A 19,894-nucleotide genomic window follows, 5' to 3' on the forward strand; every position below is an offset into this window, starting at 1 on the left:
ACGGAACTATTGGTAATTGTTCTAATTTTACTAATCTCGCATTGGATATTTTTTTTACCATAACTGATTAAACATTTTTTTTACGGTATTTTACGGTAGTCACATTCGTTAGATTACTTCAGATGCCTAAAGAACAAACTGTCCAGAAATATGGACGGAGTCCCGTTACGCCCCGACTCGGGGAACTAAACAATGATTTCACGATTCGCGATATGCCTAGGAATATCATCATCTGCCTGATTTTACGATTGGCCGCCGACATTTACATCGATTTCATAAACTTGCGAAAGTGAGCAAAGGAAAGGAAAAGGAAATTTACCATTGCGCACTACTTTTATCGAAGTCGCTCAGGATATTTCAAGATAAGTACGTTTTAGGTATGTAAGTAAACGTACTAATTCGCCTTAGATGCCTGAAACATAATTATTATTTTATTATACCTATAAACAACTCGAGGACACTACTCACTTGGCCGTAATTGGCAATTTCTGAATAAACTTAAAAAAAAGTGGCACCAATTATGTTATGGGTTAGTCGAACAACATTCAGGTTTTAAAAGAATACTTCTTATATATTTATATTTAGCACAGCACAGTTTATTTATAACAGCCTCGAGTGATTCTATTAACATATAGGTAGGATCTCTGTAAATACTGATGTGTTAACTACAATTCTATCTGCACTACCAAGACTGTCCTAGGATACTTTACTTTTTAATCACAAGTGAATGACATAAATGCGCCTACTAGTCAATTTGCATCATCGTGCTATGTATAAGGTTTCAAAACAAAAGCTCCCCGTTATACATATTTTTTTGTACTAGGTTATAAAATCCTGGCAATAAAAACACTTCAAGATTTTCGAACAGTGTAAAGACTAAAGTTTGTAGATTTTGCCCAAAGAAAAAAAGAATCACTGCCGAGAGATTCACGTAACCGCTGTCAACTACCATATCCCCACCTAAAACTTAATAACATACAAAATCGAGAACTGCTTCCATGAAGACCAGAGTGTTAACTGTAAAAGTTTGCTAAACAACTGTTCATAATTGCAAGTTAGCGCTCAAAACATAGTATGTCAACAATAACTACTCATTCCGCCGTTTTATAAGTTTTATCGCACGTCAAGATCACGATTTTGAAGAAAATTTTACATGTATTCATCTAAAGATTGTCTGAACGATTTTATTAGCAGCGGTAGAGAGAGTAATTTTAGTTGGCGTCGACGAAGTACTCCTGCGCAGCCTTAGTGTCCGGCTTGATGGTCTTAGATCCTGGCTTCCAGTTGGCCGGGCACACTTCGCCATGCTTGTCCGTGAACTGGAATGCTTGAACGAGGCGAAGAGTCTCCTCTACGGACCTGTTTGATAAATTATATTATTTTAGACATGTGTAAGTTGCAGAAACGTCAAAAGAAATTGAAAATACGGTAAATAATTGAATAAGTTTTTCAACTGTTATTCCGGGTAGGACAGTCTAACAGTTATACATATACAAAAAAGATTAAGTTTTATAATACACGATCCAGACAGATGATTGTCATAGAGATAAAGAGTAATAAATATTATATTAGTAATCTTATCAAACAAGGTTTTATACCTTACACGTGCCTATTACTCTTATCCTTCTAAGAACGATTTGAAACTGATAACACTAATGGGTGAATTGCAGAAAATACGTACCTACGATGAATTTTATCCACAAATAAAACCCCCCCCCCCCCCTCCAACCTCAACCATTTTAAAAATGCACCCTTCCAAAGTATTATGGCGCCAAACACGACTGCACTTGGTTAATGTACCATTATCTATCTATTTACCTGTCGCACATTTAAAAAATATTAATCATTCGATAGCTTATGAATTAGGGCATAAATTTCATACATAAATATCACAGAGAATTTTACACAATCACTCGAGATAATAACAAAGATAAAAATTGTCTTCAAAAATTTCCTTTTTTTTTTACATTTTATCTCTTTTTTTCGAAAACAAAGTCGTTGACCTGTACTTTTTTTATTGTTAAATGATAGTACAGGATAACAGCTAAAAGTTGGCATCAAAATGATAGCCCTAGTTAAAACATTTCACAAGTTACACGAGTCCAAACAAGACCTTCTTTAATGTGCGTCGAACTAAGTTGATTTAGTTCCAAATGATAATTTGGGCGGCGGGCAATTATTCCTTAGAACTAAGTTGATGCTCATTAAAGTAGGCCTTGTTTGGACTGGTGCAACTTGTGAAATGTTTTAACTAGGGCTATCATTTTGATGTCAACTTTTAGCTGATATCCGGTACTATCATTTAACAACAAAAAAAAGTAGAGATCAACGACCTCGTTTTTGAAAAATTTTTGAAGACAATTTTTATCTTTGTTATTATTTCTCGAGTGATAGTGTCAAATTCTCTGTGATATTTATGCTTGAAAATGGACAGATTCTGGTACATTAACCAAGTGCAGTCGTGTTTGGCGTCATAAAACTTTGGAAGGGTCCATTTTTAAAATGGTTGAGAAAAAACATAGGTATTGGGGGGTGATTTGTTGATAAAATTCGTCGTGGTTAAAGGCTCCACTACACTATACGTGCACAAACACATTGTATAATTATGTATTTAGCGTCCCGTGAAAACACGAATGACTTAAAATAAAAAATTTAGAATGAAACTAGACGGAGTTATGTTAATTTAATCAAAGTAATTTTTCCGATTCAAATAAATAGTACATTGTGCAACGAAGGTGGTAAGTAAAATGTTGGATATGAGGGTGGTAATTCCCGACAGCCCCGGAGGCTGGAGGGCATTAAAGAACCAAGTTTGCAATATTCTTACCCCCGGAGTTACACACAATGTTATTCATCACACTTGGGAAGAAAAAACTAAATTTTTAGCGAAATAATTTTTAAATACGGTGACATATCAAACATTCGTCCGCCATTTTGTAATTTCTTGGCAGGTGAGGCATCGAAGGCACAGACCTATTCGGCATTCAGCCACGATTGAAAATTAGGTAAAAATATTTTAAAAGGCTGTTAAATTAATCAAATTAAATAATTTTAAACATAAACAAAAATATTAAATTATAAACGTCAGTATTTTAAAAGTAACATTCATTAATGCTACTTGGTTTGTATGACATATTTAAAAAAAAGCTAACTCCCTAGGTAGTTATAGCTTTTTTTTCACAATCCATAACTCCCGCAGGAACAAAATAGGCCTTTGTGCTTCAGCACAACTGCGTGAAATAAAACCTTTTTCGAACAAGTGCGATGAAAAATTAATATTTTTATAACAATCCAATTTCTTTGTTCATGCATCATGTAACTTCATATAGTCAGCAAAACTGCTTGTTGTTTATATACGCTAAGTCCTGTACCTGCTCTGGTATTATTATAATTAATTGTAAAAAATGAGCATAAAATGTCATAAATTGTACCTTTTTAGAAAGCTTATGAACTGAGGAAATATATTCTGTAATTTGTACGCGAAGTGTTATTACTTTTTTTTTAGTTATGCCTTAAAATGTAACAAGATTTGAAAAAAACTTCTGACTTCAGATGCTTTTATTTGCAAAATTTTGATATGTTTTGTACTTTTTTTATTATTTTACGTAATCAGTGATTCATTGGCTATTCGGAAAATCTTTTTTTTTTATTTGAAAAATACGTAGTTAAAAAAAAAATACTAGTTTTAGGTTAAAAAGCGGGTATTTATTAAAAAAAATTAAAATCTTGATTAACTTAAAAACCAATGAGTTTTGACCCCTGGTTGACTGGACTTAAATCACTCCAAATAAGCTGTAGAATAACCCCCTTGAAGGAATACGACGAATTACCAGTCACCCTGTATATACGATGTACGATAAGAGTGTGACCATAAAACTTAGAAAAAAATAAGAAGATATAATTTGCATACTTCTTTCTACGACTGTGACAACGGGCCGCCATTTGCGAACTAAGTAGCTCTGCGGCACAATGTTGATGCCCCGCCCGCTTCGGCACAATGTGTGTGGGGTCATTTTGCAGAGCTAGTTCGTCATCTATGTTTATTATCAATCGCTGCTTCGAACAAAAGTTTTACCGTAAAATTTCCTATAAATTTGGTTATGTTTATTTATACTCGACGATCAATACTTTAGAAACTGTAGGAGTGTTTAACTTAACAAAGAGACAAAAAATAGACAATTTAAGAAAACGTCGTTTTTTCATAATTGTTCATCTTAACTCAATTTTTTGTTTAGAATAAGCAAGCTTAGTCACCTGCTGACCAAATATATAAAAAAACCGCCGGCCATGCTCAGTGTAGGGTTCCATAGTTACCCGTCCGTCAACGTAGACTTTGCAAAAACTTAAAAACGGCTAAACCGATCACATTCGCTAAATTTTTCCTTGAATGTCTTTACTAAGCTTTACTTTCACGATTATTTTCATATCTTTTGTACTCACAGTTCAGAAGTTAGGGGAAGTAGAGGGGGAAACATATTATTTTTCTTTCAGAGCGATTATTTCCGAAAATATCACGTTTATCAAAAACTGATTACAGAGGACCCGCATTCGTTTTGAAAGACCTACCAACGACACCCCACACTATATGGTTGAACCCATTAAAAAAAAAACATCCCCACTTTTGTTGTAGAGAGAGCCACCCTGAAAATGTATTTCTTCTAGTTTTTATTATTTTACGACTATGTTCGGGTAACTTTCATGCTAAATTTCAGCTCTCTAGCATTAACGATCCGGGAGAAAAGTCGCGGACGGACAGACTGACATGGCGAAACTATAAGAGTTCTTAGTTGACTACGGAAACCTAGAAATGCCGCCAAAATCGTAAAATAAAAACTAGAAGATAAACATTTTTAGGGTGGCTCCCCCGACACCAAAAGTGGAGATGATGATGTGGGGACTTAGTATGTTTATCTGGAGACAAGAAGGTATACTATACTAATTTTCAAAACTACACGAATTATTTCCCCTGATTGTCTATATTGGGGTTAATTTTCTAGTTAAAAAACGTCATCGAGTTCCGAGCGCTGCCTCATTTAATGAAACACTTAAATTAAAATTATTTTTTATCCAAATGGCTAAAAACCGTCTTACCTGTGAAAAGAAATGCCATTTTTTGTACACCAGAGTTTTTAGTGTTCTTGCCACACCAGTAATGCATTTTTCATGGCAAAAACTTCTTCGACATACCGATGTTTCTAGACCGAGCCCGATCCGCTGTCTGAAGTAAGCAATTGTATGCGTTTCGAAATTCGAGTAAACCTACCGTATGCGTGGCAGAGAGGGTATAGCGCGACTATGCTACGTTTTTTAATATAAGTGGTATGTGGGTTGAAGCGGAACAAATTATCCCCACTTTGAGAAAAGGGAGATACTCTTGGCTATGGAACCTAAAAAGATTCTAATGAATTGAGAATCTCCTCGTTTTTAGGGTTCCGTACCTCAAAAGGAAAAAAAAAAAACGGTTGTATTATATTATAATAAACATCCCAACTTTTTTAATCCTCTTGCCGCCTAAAGCCTGTAAAAAGACTTTCCCTACTCTACACACAGGTAGACGTGTCGTTCTCCAGTAAAAGGTGGTGGGATACAATGAACCCGTCTAAATTACGAAGGTTGTTTTTGTTTGATATGTTGTCAGAAAGTTAAACGTGTTTATAATTTCGTGGCAACTCTATAGGTCTAGTATACTTTATATAATTTTTGTTGCTATGAAAAGTTTCGTATGAAAATTGAGGCAAGAGCATCCCACTTATTGAAACAGGCACTCACCGTCCGACGGGCAGGTCGTTGACGGTGATCTGGCGAAGATTCTGGCGGTCGTCGATGATAAAGAGCCCGCGGAACGGGATGCCGGTCTCCTCGTTCAAAACGCCGTAGTCGCGCGCGATGCGGTGCGTCTTGTCGCTGATAATTGGGATGTTCATCGGTCCAAGACCTCCTGTAGGTTCAGACAATGAAGGTGGATTTTTAACCCAAATTTGTGTAGTGCAGTGGACCCTACTCAATGACAATTTGATTTCACAGTTCATAGGTTGAACATGAATTCCTAAATATTCCTAAGTTAGATATTAACCTAAGTTTGCAAATTGGCCGTATTCGTTACATATTTAAAGATTACCTTTAATGAAAAAGAACCGACTTCGCTACACAATTTGAAATGACACCTTTTTATAATATGGTCTTCTTCATCAGTAGGTCTGTTTCGCAAAATAGTAGTTTTCGTAAAAAAAATACTTAAAAAAGAATAAATTATTAATATTATCACTTCTGTATGTGCTAGCAGCGGATATTTATTTATTTAAACTTTATTGCACAAAAGATAAACTTAATGTACTAAGGGCGAACTTAATGCCATGAGGCATTCTCTACCAGTCAACCTTAGGACAAAGCAGAAAAGACTGTAGGTGGTGTAATTAAAACTAAAAGAAATTGTTATTGAAGGAATTAAAGAGTCCTAATACACATTAATTAATTATAAACTACTTAAATACATACAGATACATAAATTACATTAATATATATATAATAAACACAACCGATTCGTGAGACTGATACGAGTACTTAATTGATCTTTGAACTGCCAGTCTGCCAGCAAAAAAATCACGCACAGTTTTTTTAAAGCAGACTTCTTGGGAGCTTTTCTAATGTTAGGATTTGAAATTTGATTCGGTGCAATTGGGCTTATCGGCATAACATTTGAGGAGTTCTCTCAATGCGTCATGGATGCCATCATTAGAACAGAATTCGACAAAGTGGGACTAACTTGGAACTAAGGTCTGTTTTTTTATTCCGTAGACTAAAATGACGTTTCATATGTAAGACATGACATTTCTTAGTACAGTCAGCGTCAAATACTTTGTAGCAGTCAAAGTGGCCAAATAGTTCAGTACACCATACTAAATGTATGGTGTACCGAACTATTTGGCTACTTTGGTTGCTACAAAGTATTTGACGCTGACTGTACCACATGAAATGTCATTTTAGTCTACGGAATAAAAAAACAGAATATAGGTATATATTTTTAGATAAAAAAAAAACAAACAAAAAACATATCTTAAGTAGCAAACCAAAAAATAAGGTCAAACAACCTCCTCCTTTTAAAAGTATTAAGTATTTTATAAAAATACTGATATCTCTTTAAGTAGGTATGCCCATAAAAACTCTTCAAAGGAGCTTCCTTTATTACTCCAGGATCTTGTCACCAGATTATGACTTGAAGACAACGGGACCAACTAGAATGCATATCTACCTACCCTTTTAAAGAAAAAAAAACTTTTCAAATAGGTCTAAGTCTCCGTCGTTCGCCGTCAGCTAAATTGGCTCTCCATCCGTCGTCGTAGGTCCCTTAGAATCCTGAGTATTTTATTCTCCATTTTGTTCGAGCCTTCCTCTCCTGGTTATCTTAAACGTAAATTCACTTTCATCACCCCAGTCCAGGATGTGAACTCCGTTCCTCCCGTTCTCTCAAACTCTCGATTCCTTCTCACCGTACTGGTTTTATGTCTAACTCTTTCACCGTTGAGGCAATCCGTCTCTGGAATTCCCTCCCTCTCTCTTTATTCAACAAGCCCCAAGCAAACCCGTTTTCAAACGCCTACTTCGCAAGCATCTTCTGTCAGAAGAACTTAAATAAGGTTCACCATCATGTATATGTACATTAGTCTATCTTTTAAGCATTATACAAGTATAAGTATAAGTAGTAGTATTTAACTATTTATATATTTTTAATATTATTTGTCTTCACGTTTAATTTTTTCCTTATTATTTGTTATTAATTTTTCCTGCACCAAAATACACAAATGTCTCGGTTTGACCCAATGGTTGACTGGTAGAGAATGTCTTTTGGCATTAAGTTCGCATAGGGCATTTTTCTTGATGTGTGCAATAAAGTTTAAATAAATAAATAATAATAAGCCTCAGAGGAATCGGTGAACACACATAGTAAAAAAAAATCGACGAATTCAGAACCTTCTCGTTTTTCGACATACCTTGCTTGCGTGGCGTGTTGATCCAAGCCAAGTGCGTAAAGTGGGAGTCGGTGGAGGCGGCGATCACTTCGCACCCAATTTTACGGAAGTCATCAGCATGGTCCGAGAACGCGATGATCTCAGTAGGGCACACGAAAGTGCTAAAAAATAATATAAGGGTTCAAGATGCATTCATTAAATTTATTAGGTGTATTCTCATCTGTCCTCGCCGGGCACAGATGCACTACATACAAATCATTCCCATGATGGAAAGACACCAATTTATTTGTACGCTCTTGTTCAAGCCGTTACTATGGATAGTTTCAAATGAAAGATAGCTTCTACTATAATAATTTAGTGCCTATGCAAAAGGAGTAACTAAGAGGTACATAATATTTTGAATCGGTTTGTTTGACAGTTTACCCTTACCCTACATTCAATATATAGTATGATTCCTTTATATTTTATTACAATGTGTTTATATAATCACAATGTTATATAATTGTGTTCCAGAATTATCTACTAACGACGCTCTTACGACATTTAACCTCTTCACCATAAAAATGTGTTTATCAATGTCAAGACACCGCGTTTAGTATAAATAACTAAATGCTGTAATAATATAATGACGTAGTTAAAACCAGTTTTCATCTTGTTATGTTTATACAGAACCATATGGAACTTCATTATTAATTTATTGCAAATAACGCCCTGTAGAGGTTATGCTATTCAGGAATGTAATACCTGGTGTATGTCCAAAATCTGACAAATTATACTTAAATACTTTGTAACCTATAATATAATAAAATATAAACATGTGTAAAGTATGTCTTTATACCTAAACGTTATTTAGATCAGGGGTCTCCAAATCCCGGCCCGCGGGCCAAATCCGGCCCGTGAGGCGTTCTAATCCGGCCCGCGGACGCCCAACGCGACAGCCCACGGTCCGGCCCGCGGGAGGTTGCCAAAAGATCCCAGACTCCAGGGGGTCAGCGTTCTTTGAGAGTGGAACTGTTCCTAACAGCAGCTAGACTAAAAAACAAATAGATCTAACACTGATGGTGGCGATAAAAGTGGCCCGTATGAAAGTTTCTGAGATGAGGTGCAATATGGCCCTCAGGTAAAAAAGTTAGGAGACCCCTGATTTAGACAATTGTAACCATAGGTGCAGTGCGTCACTATACTTTCCAGACTTTAAGGAAATAAGTATTAAATAAAAACGTCGTGTTACAAGGAAAATATTTGTATAATTGTATCATAATAATCCCTAAGTAGTACTAAGACTACTCAGTATTATAAATGCGAAAGAAACTCGTGTCTGTCTGTTTCTTCACGCCTAAGCCGCTGAACGAATTTAGATGAAAAAGGGATAATATGATGGCCGGGACACAATGATAATGACATAGGATAGTTTGTTATCATCATCATAATTCCACGCAGACAAAGTTGCGGGTAGAAGCTAGTTGTATCACAAGCACAAAATCATTTATTACTCAGAACATAATATCTAATTGACAGCTTGATTATTAATATTGTAATTACCAAATAACTATCTATAGTTAGGGGCTAAAAGAGGCGCCCTACATTGCTTATTTCAACTTCCACTGAAAGTGTATGTGACGCCACTGACGCTTACCTATCACTATCACTTATCACGCTGGATAAAACAAGTTTAGAATAAATAAATTAACCGAGATAAAGAATACCTAGAAATTAAAATTAGCTATATATAGTACATAGATACTTACAAATCCAGGGGATAGAAAAAAAGGACTACGTATTTGCCTTTGTAGTCGGACAAAGCAACGTCCTTGAACTCGCCGTTGACGACCGCGGTGGTCTTGAACTGAGGGGCGGGTTTGGTCAGCTGGAGAGGCATCTTGTTAAAGCTGCGGCATAAAAACATCACTTAGTGACCTGTAGTGGCTGCATACTTTACCAATAATATACAAACGTTTCAATAATACTGTATATCCGCCTTAGGCCATATTTAAAAAATTACTGACTGAATTTCCACGGTAAACACAGCGTTGATCAGATCCTTCTATTATTCAATACTATTAATTTCTGACTACAAAATTATTTCTAACTACAACATAATTATAGGTATTATTTAAACACGTAGGTAGATAAGCATACCTGTTGTAATACGCATCATCATTACCTATTATTAGACCTAAGTAGTCCATTTTATCATATGTTATGCTATTTTTTTATCATAGGTTGACATCTCTACTCTTACAAACCTAACTACATAACGAATTAAATACTATTGCACAATAACAGTCAACATTGAGTAACACGGTTGATATCAAAAATCAATATAAGTGTAGGTACTTTCATTTATGTTTCAGCACATTCTGATCAATGACTAATAAATTATCATGAAGATGTAGTCAAACTTTAATGGCTTTATTTGCCTAGCTGCGAGTTTCAACTTTAAAATATTTTGTTATATTTTCAGCCATTAACCATGTTGTATTGATTGGCCGATAAATGTTTAAATAACAGTCGTACAGACGCCCTCGTTATCTATAACAATGACTCTAAATAGGATACTTCAAAATACCTGATCATGTTTTCTAACGCAGCGTCTTACGTAGGCGAGCAACTGCGAACGCGAAGCGAAGCGGGAATAAACAAACCGTTGTCACATATGGAGGTGTGAAGGTGCCCCAGGAGTGGGACTGAGCGATCTTAACGCGAAGGAGAAGCGGCGCGGCGCAATAAATCCGTTTGATTTTTAGGCGCAAATACTGCGGGTTCGCTATTGCGAGTTCGCTATGATAATGACTCGACAAAGTTACTTATAATTAATTATTGATTAAAGCTCTATATTTATACTACTTATTTACAGTACATATGGTGCTACTTTATAGCACTAGTGCGAAAATTAGCATATTACGTTACTGTGTCGAACATTTAAAGGGCCATATGTACTGTAAAACGTTGTACGATACATGTGCGAATAGGTAATTTGCAACTCGTGTCGATTTAAAACACTCCCTTCTTTTTTTTGTGGCAAACAAGCATACGGCCCGCCTGATGGTAAGCAGTCACCGCAGCCTAAAGACGCCTGCAACTCCAGAGGTGTTACATGCGCGTTGCCGACCCTAAAATTCGGTCCCTTCGCTCGTGTTTTAATTTATCGTCACTCGTTTCGAATTTCCTATTTTTCGCACTTGTATCGTAATGTACTATTTTATTAGTATTTAATACTGACCAAATTTTGGTGGTAACTACTGGGAAAAAAAATCCCATCTTTTACCAGTGATAACTACCTAGTTGGTTACTAAGTTCTGTTACTCGATTTGCAACCTCATTATTTCCGTTAAAACAAATGCTACCAAAAAATAAAATAATGACAATGTGGTGGATTTGTGAGCTATAATTATATACCACACATAGCGCTTATCTCGTCGTATCTATAATGAATTGGGGCCTAAAAGAGAATCGTATCGCAGTATCCATGATTTTGAAGTTACTTGAAAACCTAAAAATCAACAAACAATTTGTTTATCGCACAATTAGATACAATAGTTCTCAGAGCTTCGATGACCGCAAGAGGTCTGGAAGACCACGCACCGTTCGGACCCCAGCTCTAATAAAGGCAGTGAAGGCGAGAATTGCAAGAAACCCCGTCCGGAAGCAAAAGTTGTTGGCAATACAGATGTCTGTGAAGAGAAGCTCCCTAAAATAAGTTATCAATGAAGACCTTGGACTACACGCTTACCGCAGACAAAAAGGTAATTTGATTAATGGACGATTAAAGACTATGAGGCTAGAGAGAAGTCGCATGCTATTGAAGCGGTACACACAAAATGGCCACCAAAAAATACTATTTACAGATAAAAAAAATTTACCATTGAATAATTTTGTAACCGCCAGAATGACAGAGTGTATGCAAGAGGCGATTGTGGCTGTTCCGAGAGTGCAACGAGGCCATCATCCCTCTTATGTGATGATTTGGCTGGGTGTGTCATACTCAGGGCTAACACAGGTTCATCTCTGTGAAAAAGGTGTGAAAACTGGGGCCAAAGTTTACCAGGAAACCGTTCTCGAACCAATAGTGAAGCCCTTAAGCCACACCCTATTTCAAAACCAGCCATAGGTCTTTCAACAGGACTCAGCTCCTGCACATAAGGCAAAAACAACTATATTGCCCACGAAGACTGGCCGTCCTCCAGCCCGGACCTTAACCCCCTGGATTATGCCATATGGCAGGTTATTGAGAAGAAAGCCTGTGCTAAACTCCACACAAATCTTGACTCCCTCAAGCGGGCCATAGTTAAGGCAGTGACGGAATTAGACATGACAATCGTGCGTGACGCTATTGATGACTGGCCTCGTCGTTTGAGGGCCTGTGTCGTGGCCAGAGGAGGTCATTTTGAATGATATTGTCATATGTAATTCCTGATTTTGTGTACTTCATTTTAATATATAGTTTATTCAACTTACGTTCGTATATTTTATGTAGATAAAGATATAGCAGTAACAGAATTTAGTAACCAACTAGGTATGTAAGCTTATCGCATGGTGTACTGCTCACAGAGCCACTAGTTATTTTATTTTTATTTCTTATTTTTCACAACGATTACTGTAGAAGAAAACAAAAATCAACTTAAATAGTAATACGGTAGATATCTTTCTACCATCAAACTATAGAACCCTTTCGAACTTTGCTTTTATCACGCGTTGAATCCGCGCACACGTGTATTACAGACGCGCTTACGTCGGACAAGGCCGTCGCTTCGCTTCGCGTTAAGTTCGCTCAACTAGGACACTTCCATGCGTATCCATACGCAACAGTTTGTTTCTTCCTCGCCGCGACGCGCCGCTTCGCATTCGCGGCAGGGACCGGTTCGGTATTCAGTGTATTCACTTCGAGGGTTATGGAAGGGGTATTCCAAAGGTTTTGCTTACCAAAGCCGTTACTCTCTAAAACCCTGATTTGCTTTTTAAACGGTTCATAATACGGGTAAGGAGTTTTCTCTTCGAAAGTCTGATACCCATTCCTAAGCGCTTACCCCTTAAAGGGGTATCAATTATAATTTATAACGCAACTAAAAATAGGATAAATATTGCACATTTATTTTAAGTGAAAAACTGGGTGTCTAGCGCGTTGACAGGTGTATATAATGCATTATTTAATTAGGAAGGGGATACCCTTTCATTGTAGCGGTAAATCAGAAAGGAAACCCGTTCCTAGAGCTAAGCCAAAAGGAAGGGGTAAATAATTCAAAGGGAAAGCAAATCGTTGGGGCTATTCGATAATAAACGACTAACCCATTTAAAGGCTTTTTGGGTAGGAGTGGACGGGTCCGATTCCTGATAAATTCGCTCGGCCGTCGCGTGGTCCGCCGCGTCGGGCGCCGCGCCGCTTCGCGTTTGGCAATTGTTCGCTTACGTAAGACGCCGCGTAACACCTTCACAATAGATAGTCGGCATTCAGATATATGGGACTATTTTCGCTCCTATGCATCTTATTTGATGACGACTGTACCTGTCTAGTCTCTACAGACAGGTAATTAATCATTCAACCGATAAGCGGCTGAACGTAGATATGGAGTTAATTAAGTCCCCGTTTCATTGATAATAGTGATAATTGATAAGTTTTCATTGATATTCCCATTATACTCTGATTCATAATTAAATTCCATCAAATCTACCACTGTGTTGCCAGTAAAATAAAACGTTCCAAATGTATTATTGGCGAACCAATAGTAAATATATTATTGGCGAACGAATGCACGTAAGTAAATAATTTACTAATTTGAAATGAAATATTTAAATGCTTAGTTTAAATAATCAGACTTATCAAAAAAGCAGTCCTATTAAATAATGTTGAATCAAAACTATTTTGAGGTAGAAATTTTCGTTTTGAAATGGTAATACTTCAGGTTTAAACAACATTTGGTATTCCGTTTTAATACTATAACATTATCGTCTTAAGATGTGTGTATTATTTGTATTATTTTATTACCTTAAAACGTAAATTCGAAAACGACTACTACAGGATAGTGTAATATGCCCTTATGGTTACCATGATAGATTTATGGCGGCCATGACACTCACTTGTCAAGTTGTCACTTCATTCGGCATCTGACGCTTGTTACTTATAGTATTTTTAAAACAGAAAGGGTAATCACTAATCAGAAAAGAACAGAAATCATCTCAATACAAATTTGCGAGATTTGGCATTTTAAGATTATAAATTGTATGGAGATGACACCTGTCACCGTGCTCAGCATGTTTTAAAAATACTCTAGTGCCCAACTGAGCAAGGCTTGTACTGTATAAATTATAATTGCTTAAAGACGATACATTTGAATGTAATTTTGTACGTATCACTTGAATAAATATTTACCTATAGTTATATACATAACAAACATCTAAGAGTCGAAGTATAGGCGACACATTTAACAAAAACCCTTCATTTATAGTGTTAGCCGCGTTTCATTAAAGGTATAAAAAATTGAGTGACCGAAACCGGCAAAACCTCCCACTTTGTCGCTTGCCATAAGGACGAGACTTGCTTGTATCTTTATTCGAATAAGTTGTCAAGGCGACCTTATGGCAAGCGACAAAGTGGGACGTTTTGCCGGTTTCGGTCACATATTTTTACGTAATTTCTGTATTCCATACAAAAAAGGTTTTATTATGTTAGTCACCTTCAGTAAGATAATAATATTTTTTATTCCAAAAAGGTTGGTGACATCTGGTCCGTCATACTGACGTTGACAGATGTCATTGTGACAGTGACATTTCTTGGTAGATTTGGTGGAATTTAATTATGAATTAGGGTATAGTACGTTATATTATCTGAGTAAGTTTACGTTTAAACCGCTGAGCTTGAGAAGAGTTAAGAGAAAGAGTTTATATGGCTAATAATAAATAGCTATAGGATAGCAAACGAACCTATCGTGTATTGGTTCCAAGAGTCGTAAGTAATGTTCCGGTGGCACTATATACACCTCGTGTAATGTTCTGGAAATATTCCATAGCTGAGCGAGCAAACTTCCATCTCCGCGGTACAAGTGCTCGGTGAGAATCCCGCACGTTAGCATGTTAGTCAAGATTGCTTCGAGTTTATTGACCCTGGGAAACGAGGGCATTTGACAATGCTTTGGATTTTAAACCAAACTTTGAATAGTTAGTGGCACACCAAGGCAGGATAGGCATTCTATAGAAACGTTTTTTTCCAAATTCTGAACATCAGCAGATGCGACCACCTTAATTATATATATATCGAAGGACTTATTCAGATATTAAATATAAAAATTCAACTAAATGGTAATATTTAAATAAACTCTATTACACCCCGAGCTAGGCATACGTGGGCTACCTGTCCACCACCAGCCGACCTATAATCCAACAATATAGTTAAGTAGCTGACTTTCCAGTAGCAGAATTATATTTCTGCCTTAACCTCTATAATACATATCTGTTGCTAGCTTAAGATCCATGTAACGACGATAGTATTACTGTAAGGTATTAAAAAATCTTAATTTGTCGCTAGTTTTACTGTCTTCGACAGTTCCTCATGCAAGATCAATAAAAAACCGATTATATGGCTCGCGACTGCTCCGCGAATGGTGCAATGTATGTAGGTAGGTAGCATTTGTTTGCAAATTACACATTGGAACAATAAAATGAACATTTTTACAATGTGGGTAGACGCACGGCAAAATGGCACCACATTTTTGCCTTCAAATTAATTGTTATATTATTTTCCTGTCATATTTTAGTAACATATCTCTTTTAAGAAGACATAGGTACTTACAAGAATATCGTTTTCCAGAATATGTTATTTAATGTCGGCGGTAGATCGTTAAATCCGCCAGATCATAAAATTCACGATCATCGTTTTACAATTAGCATTAGCCTAGCGACGTTGGCGTATCGAATGAGAAGGACGTAACAAAGTTCCAGACAGTGAACAATTGTTGTTCCAGACAGTGAACAACTAAAATTAGGTAAATTTGGTAATATTAGTTTACCTAATTAAATTAATAAAATAACAATATTACAATTGTTTAAATAAAATATATTATAATAACCTTACAACAATACTGTCAAACGTAACTTACTTATAGTTCATAAAAAATGCACTTCTCTTCTCAATAACTTTATTATTATGCCTTCAGGATTGTTTTTAGGGTTCCGTACCCAAAGGGCCAAACGGGACCCTATTACCGAGACTCCACTGTTTGTCCGTCCGTCTGTCTGTCACCAGGCTGTATCTCATGAACCGTGATAGCCAGTTGAAATTTCTACAGATTATGTATTTTTGTTGCCGCTATAACAACAAATACTAAAAACAGAATAAAATAAATATTTCTTTCCAATCTCGAGGTTCTCATCCAATCACTAAAGTTAAGCAACGTCGGGCGGGGTCAGTACTTGGATGGGTGACCGTTTTTATAGATAATGGTACGGAACCCTTCCTGTGCGAGTCCAACTCGCACTTGGCCGGTTTTAGATAATGGCACGGAACCCTTCGTGCGCGAGTCAGACTCGCACATGAACGAATTTTTTTGTGACACTTCATGTTTCACGCATGTAAACACACCTAACAACATTAACATGCAAGTATTTTAAGATGTGCCTGTTACGTAGGAAAGGATATCAACGAATACGTTGCTCTCATCGACCTGCCGTATTATTTATAAACCGCATCAAAATTATTCAAATTATGACCTGGCGGTGTTTCATGATATGCCTGGGAATTCCATGATTTGTCGGATTACACGATCGGCCGCCGATCCAAATATCATATTATTAGAATCAAATTAGGTTCGAGAGGTTAGTTGAGTCATCATCTATTTCAACTGTAAGAAATTACATTTGGATTATGTAGGTACTGTAGGTAGGTGTAGGCAACTACAAATAAACTTAAGTTTATCTTTCAAATAAACTTTTTTCCTACATTGTCAGCAGTAAACGCTGCTTAGCGGGCGAGGTGTTCAAAATAAACTGAACAACTTTATTCATAAAAGAATAAGAGCGTGTGTTGGTAATTATGAACATTTCACCCTCTTAGCTACCTCTGCGGCTGACTGTGTCTAGTTAGACTAATTAATTATTGTACACTGGTGGTTAAAATTATGTAGGCTGATTACCTACGGTGATAATGATAAGGTACCTAGGTACCTAACCTATGTTGAATAGATGAGGCTAAATGCGTAAGCGAGCTCAACACAGATGGCATTTGACTTTTATTAATATCATACAGATGTCTCTATGTTAACAACTTGAAGAAAAAATATAGTACCCATTTTTTATTAAATACTGTTGCAGTTAGTAAGTTTGTTGTAACTTGCAAGGTTTTACAAATTAAAGTACAAATACAAACATAATTAAATAATTATGATAATATAAAAACTACCTTACAGACAACCTGACCTGTGACCCATCCTAATATTCCTAACTATTGTAAACATGTATATATATATTACTTATTTATAATAAAACTACCTACTATCTACATGTTATAATACAACACTACAAGTATTGCTACATAAGACATGTTAATGGAACCTCATTGAAAAAGGTCTCATCATGGGCATCAGGTGTTCCGGCCTGTTCAGTTCTAAGTTGGAGACCTCATCACCTCGACAGTAACATTTATGCTCCAAAGACATCCTGGCTGCTAACACTTCTTTATTTATAACTGTAATAAGTATCAATTAATTAAAATTACACCATACTTATGTTTTATTTTTTAGAGATTATCAAGAACTCATGGGTTCATGGGCAATTAGACAGTCTCAGGTCAATTCAACCAAAGTAAAATCAAGATAATTCTGAAATTAACATCATAATGCTAGAAATTTCTCTTGGTTAATTTTTTTACTTAAGTTAGTCATAGATAAAAATGCCTAGTTTGTTTTATGACGATTTCTATTTGATTTGGCTATGAACCACAAGAAAAATGAAATGTTTGTTGAACAATAAAATAAAGTCTTATACCTACATTGCATGCAGAGTGGAATGTGCAAAACTATAGTGTTCTGTTTGGTAGAACAATGTCTCCATTTTAATTTTCTTACAGTCACCAAACTTGGAATTAGTTTATACATTGGTTTAAGAGAGAAAAAAAACATTTTTAAGAATTCAAACCTTAAGACACTCTGTGAATCAATATTCTAAAAATACATATATACACGGTGCCAATGAGCATTGCGAGAGATTTTAACAGTATATTCCTGAGCATATTTAAAGACTAAAATGTCCTATAAACTTTTATGGAATTGGCCTAATTTCTGAGTTAACCACTTACAAAATATAAACATCTTTTTATTGTTGCCTTTTTGATGGCGATGTTGCCATTATAGGACCTAATCCAAATATCCTTATTGATATATGTCATAAAGTAACAAATAACACTGCAAAGAATAGGTTTTACAAACAACAAGTTAAAAAAAATTTGAGGTACAGTTTAACAAAAAGCATTTACATTTCATGTAGAAATACATGCAAAAAATCAAAAAAACAAATAAACATATATCATCTTTTGTGAAATTATTTAAAAAAAAAATGCATCCATTAGCCTCAGAAATGTGCGGTTAAAATCTTTGGGAAGGCTATCTTAAATTCTACCTTCACATAAAGAGATAGATCTTATCATTCAAATTTCTTGCATTTAATAAACGAAGTAAATATACACATTTAAAATAATGAATCACTTGTATACTCCCGCTGTAAACCCTAGCACTAAACAGCCATACCAATAATTCCTCAAACATGTGTTGAATTAATAAAACTATTTACTGGTTTATTTCCCTTGAAACAAATATTTATGTATATAAGAGAACCTATGCAAGCAAGACAAACCAATAAAACATACATACAAAAAAATATTTGTTACTCCATGGAAATTATTGCATTATTTATAATAGAAAAGAAAGACCGGAACAAATAACAAACATCTCAAGAATATATAAAAGCAAAGCAAACCAAAAGAATAAGGACTTTATAGTTTTCTTTCTCCATAATTATAAATGTATGATTTATAGATTACCTACAATAAAAAATGGACAGTAGTATTTCCTATGAAGCTCATTTTTAAGTCATTTAACCTATGTTTTAATAAAAAAGCAAACAATCTTTTCTTTAAAACATGCTACCCCCGACACCACAAGAACAGTTACCTTTGTGTCACTGTCATTTTTTTGGCCACATTGCCAGTGGCTTCGGTGTCGGATTCACTTCGGTGTCTTTTCCTATCATTAGACTCTGAAGGCATCATGAACGTCCTTTTCAAAATCAAAAAACAGTAGTATTTATAATTATAAAGAAGTGGAAAATACTAAAAGACCGTCTCTTATGGGCTGTCAAAGTTTAACCTAATTGGGTAGGTACATCTAGAAAAAATACTAAACCGCCAGATCAATTGTATCTTCTAGACAAGAAATAACTTGCTTGCTTGACCCAAGGTCACATCATTACTCATACCTTGGGATTATTCTAACGGTTCATAACGTTTTTCTACATGTACTTTAACAATAGACATACAAGACGGCAATAAGTACTTTGATTTAAGAAAAGATAGAACACCTTGTCTTTAAAAAAACAAAGTAAGAAAAATCTATAATAAAATAATCAAATATAACTCACTTAAGTATGTAGGAAATAAACTAGAAGACTCCAAAGAAGTCACACGATCTCCGCTTCGAAAGCCGGCGTGCTAATGACAGATAAGACAGGAAAAGGACAGATCAAAACTAAATGATGGCTCTAGTTTTACTCCCTCCCGACTCTAACTTTTTTGTCATACCAAATTGAGCCTTAACACTGAGTCAGAAAGGTGTTCTTACCAGACTAGAGAAAACGGTCCACTTGAGATAGCAAAGGTGGGTCGCAGTGTCTCACTCGCACATGTTGCCAATGTTAAAAACATACCATTGTAGTAGTATTTATACCAA

The 19,894-nt window shown here is 35.8% G+C and overlaps 1 protein-coding gene across 3 annotated transcripts; it reads right to left on the reverse strand.

Moving 5' to 3' along the window:
- Nucleotides 1-564: 564 nt before the first annotated feature.
- On the reverse strand, nucleotides 565-19,739 carry LOC133518643 (peroxiredoxin 2-like). Of its 3 annotated transcripts, XM_061852330.1 has the most exons (6): nucleotides 19,587-19,602; nucleotides 17,508-17,640; nucleotides 9,716-9,856; nucleotides 7,989-8,128; nucleotides 5,770-5,938; nucleotides 565-1,359 (listed from the first exon to the last, which is right to left on the reverse strand). In XM_061852330.1, exons 2-6 carry the CDS (start codon nucleotides 17,609-17,611, stop codon nucleotides 1,212-1,214), a joined length of 702 nt encoding a protein of 233 aa, XP_061708314.1. In that variant the 5' UTR covers nucleotides 17,612-17,640; nucleotides 19,587-19,602; the 3' UTR covers nucleotides 565-1,211. The 3 variants fall into 3 exon arrangements, with proteins under 3 accessions (XP_061708314.1, XP_061708320.1, XP_061708308.1); XM_061852336.1 differs by lacking the exon at nucleotides 17,508-17,640 and having other exon boundaries at nucleotides 19,587-19,739; XM_061852324.1 differs by lacking the exons at nucleotides 17,508-17,640; nucleotides 19,587-19,602 and adding an exon at nucleotides 14,886-14,904.
- Between the last annotated feature and the right edge of the window lie 155 nt (nucleotides 19,740-19,894).

Source organism: Cydia pomonella, chromosome 1 (genome assembly GCF_033807575.1).
Source record: "Cydia pomonella isolate Wapato2018A chromosome 1, ilCydPomo1, whole genome shotgun sequence".
Classification (NCBI taxonomy): Eukaryota; Metazoa; Arthropoda; class Insecta; order Lepidoptera; family Tortricidae; genus Cydia; species Cydia pomonella.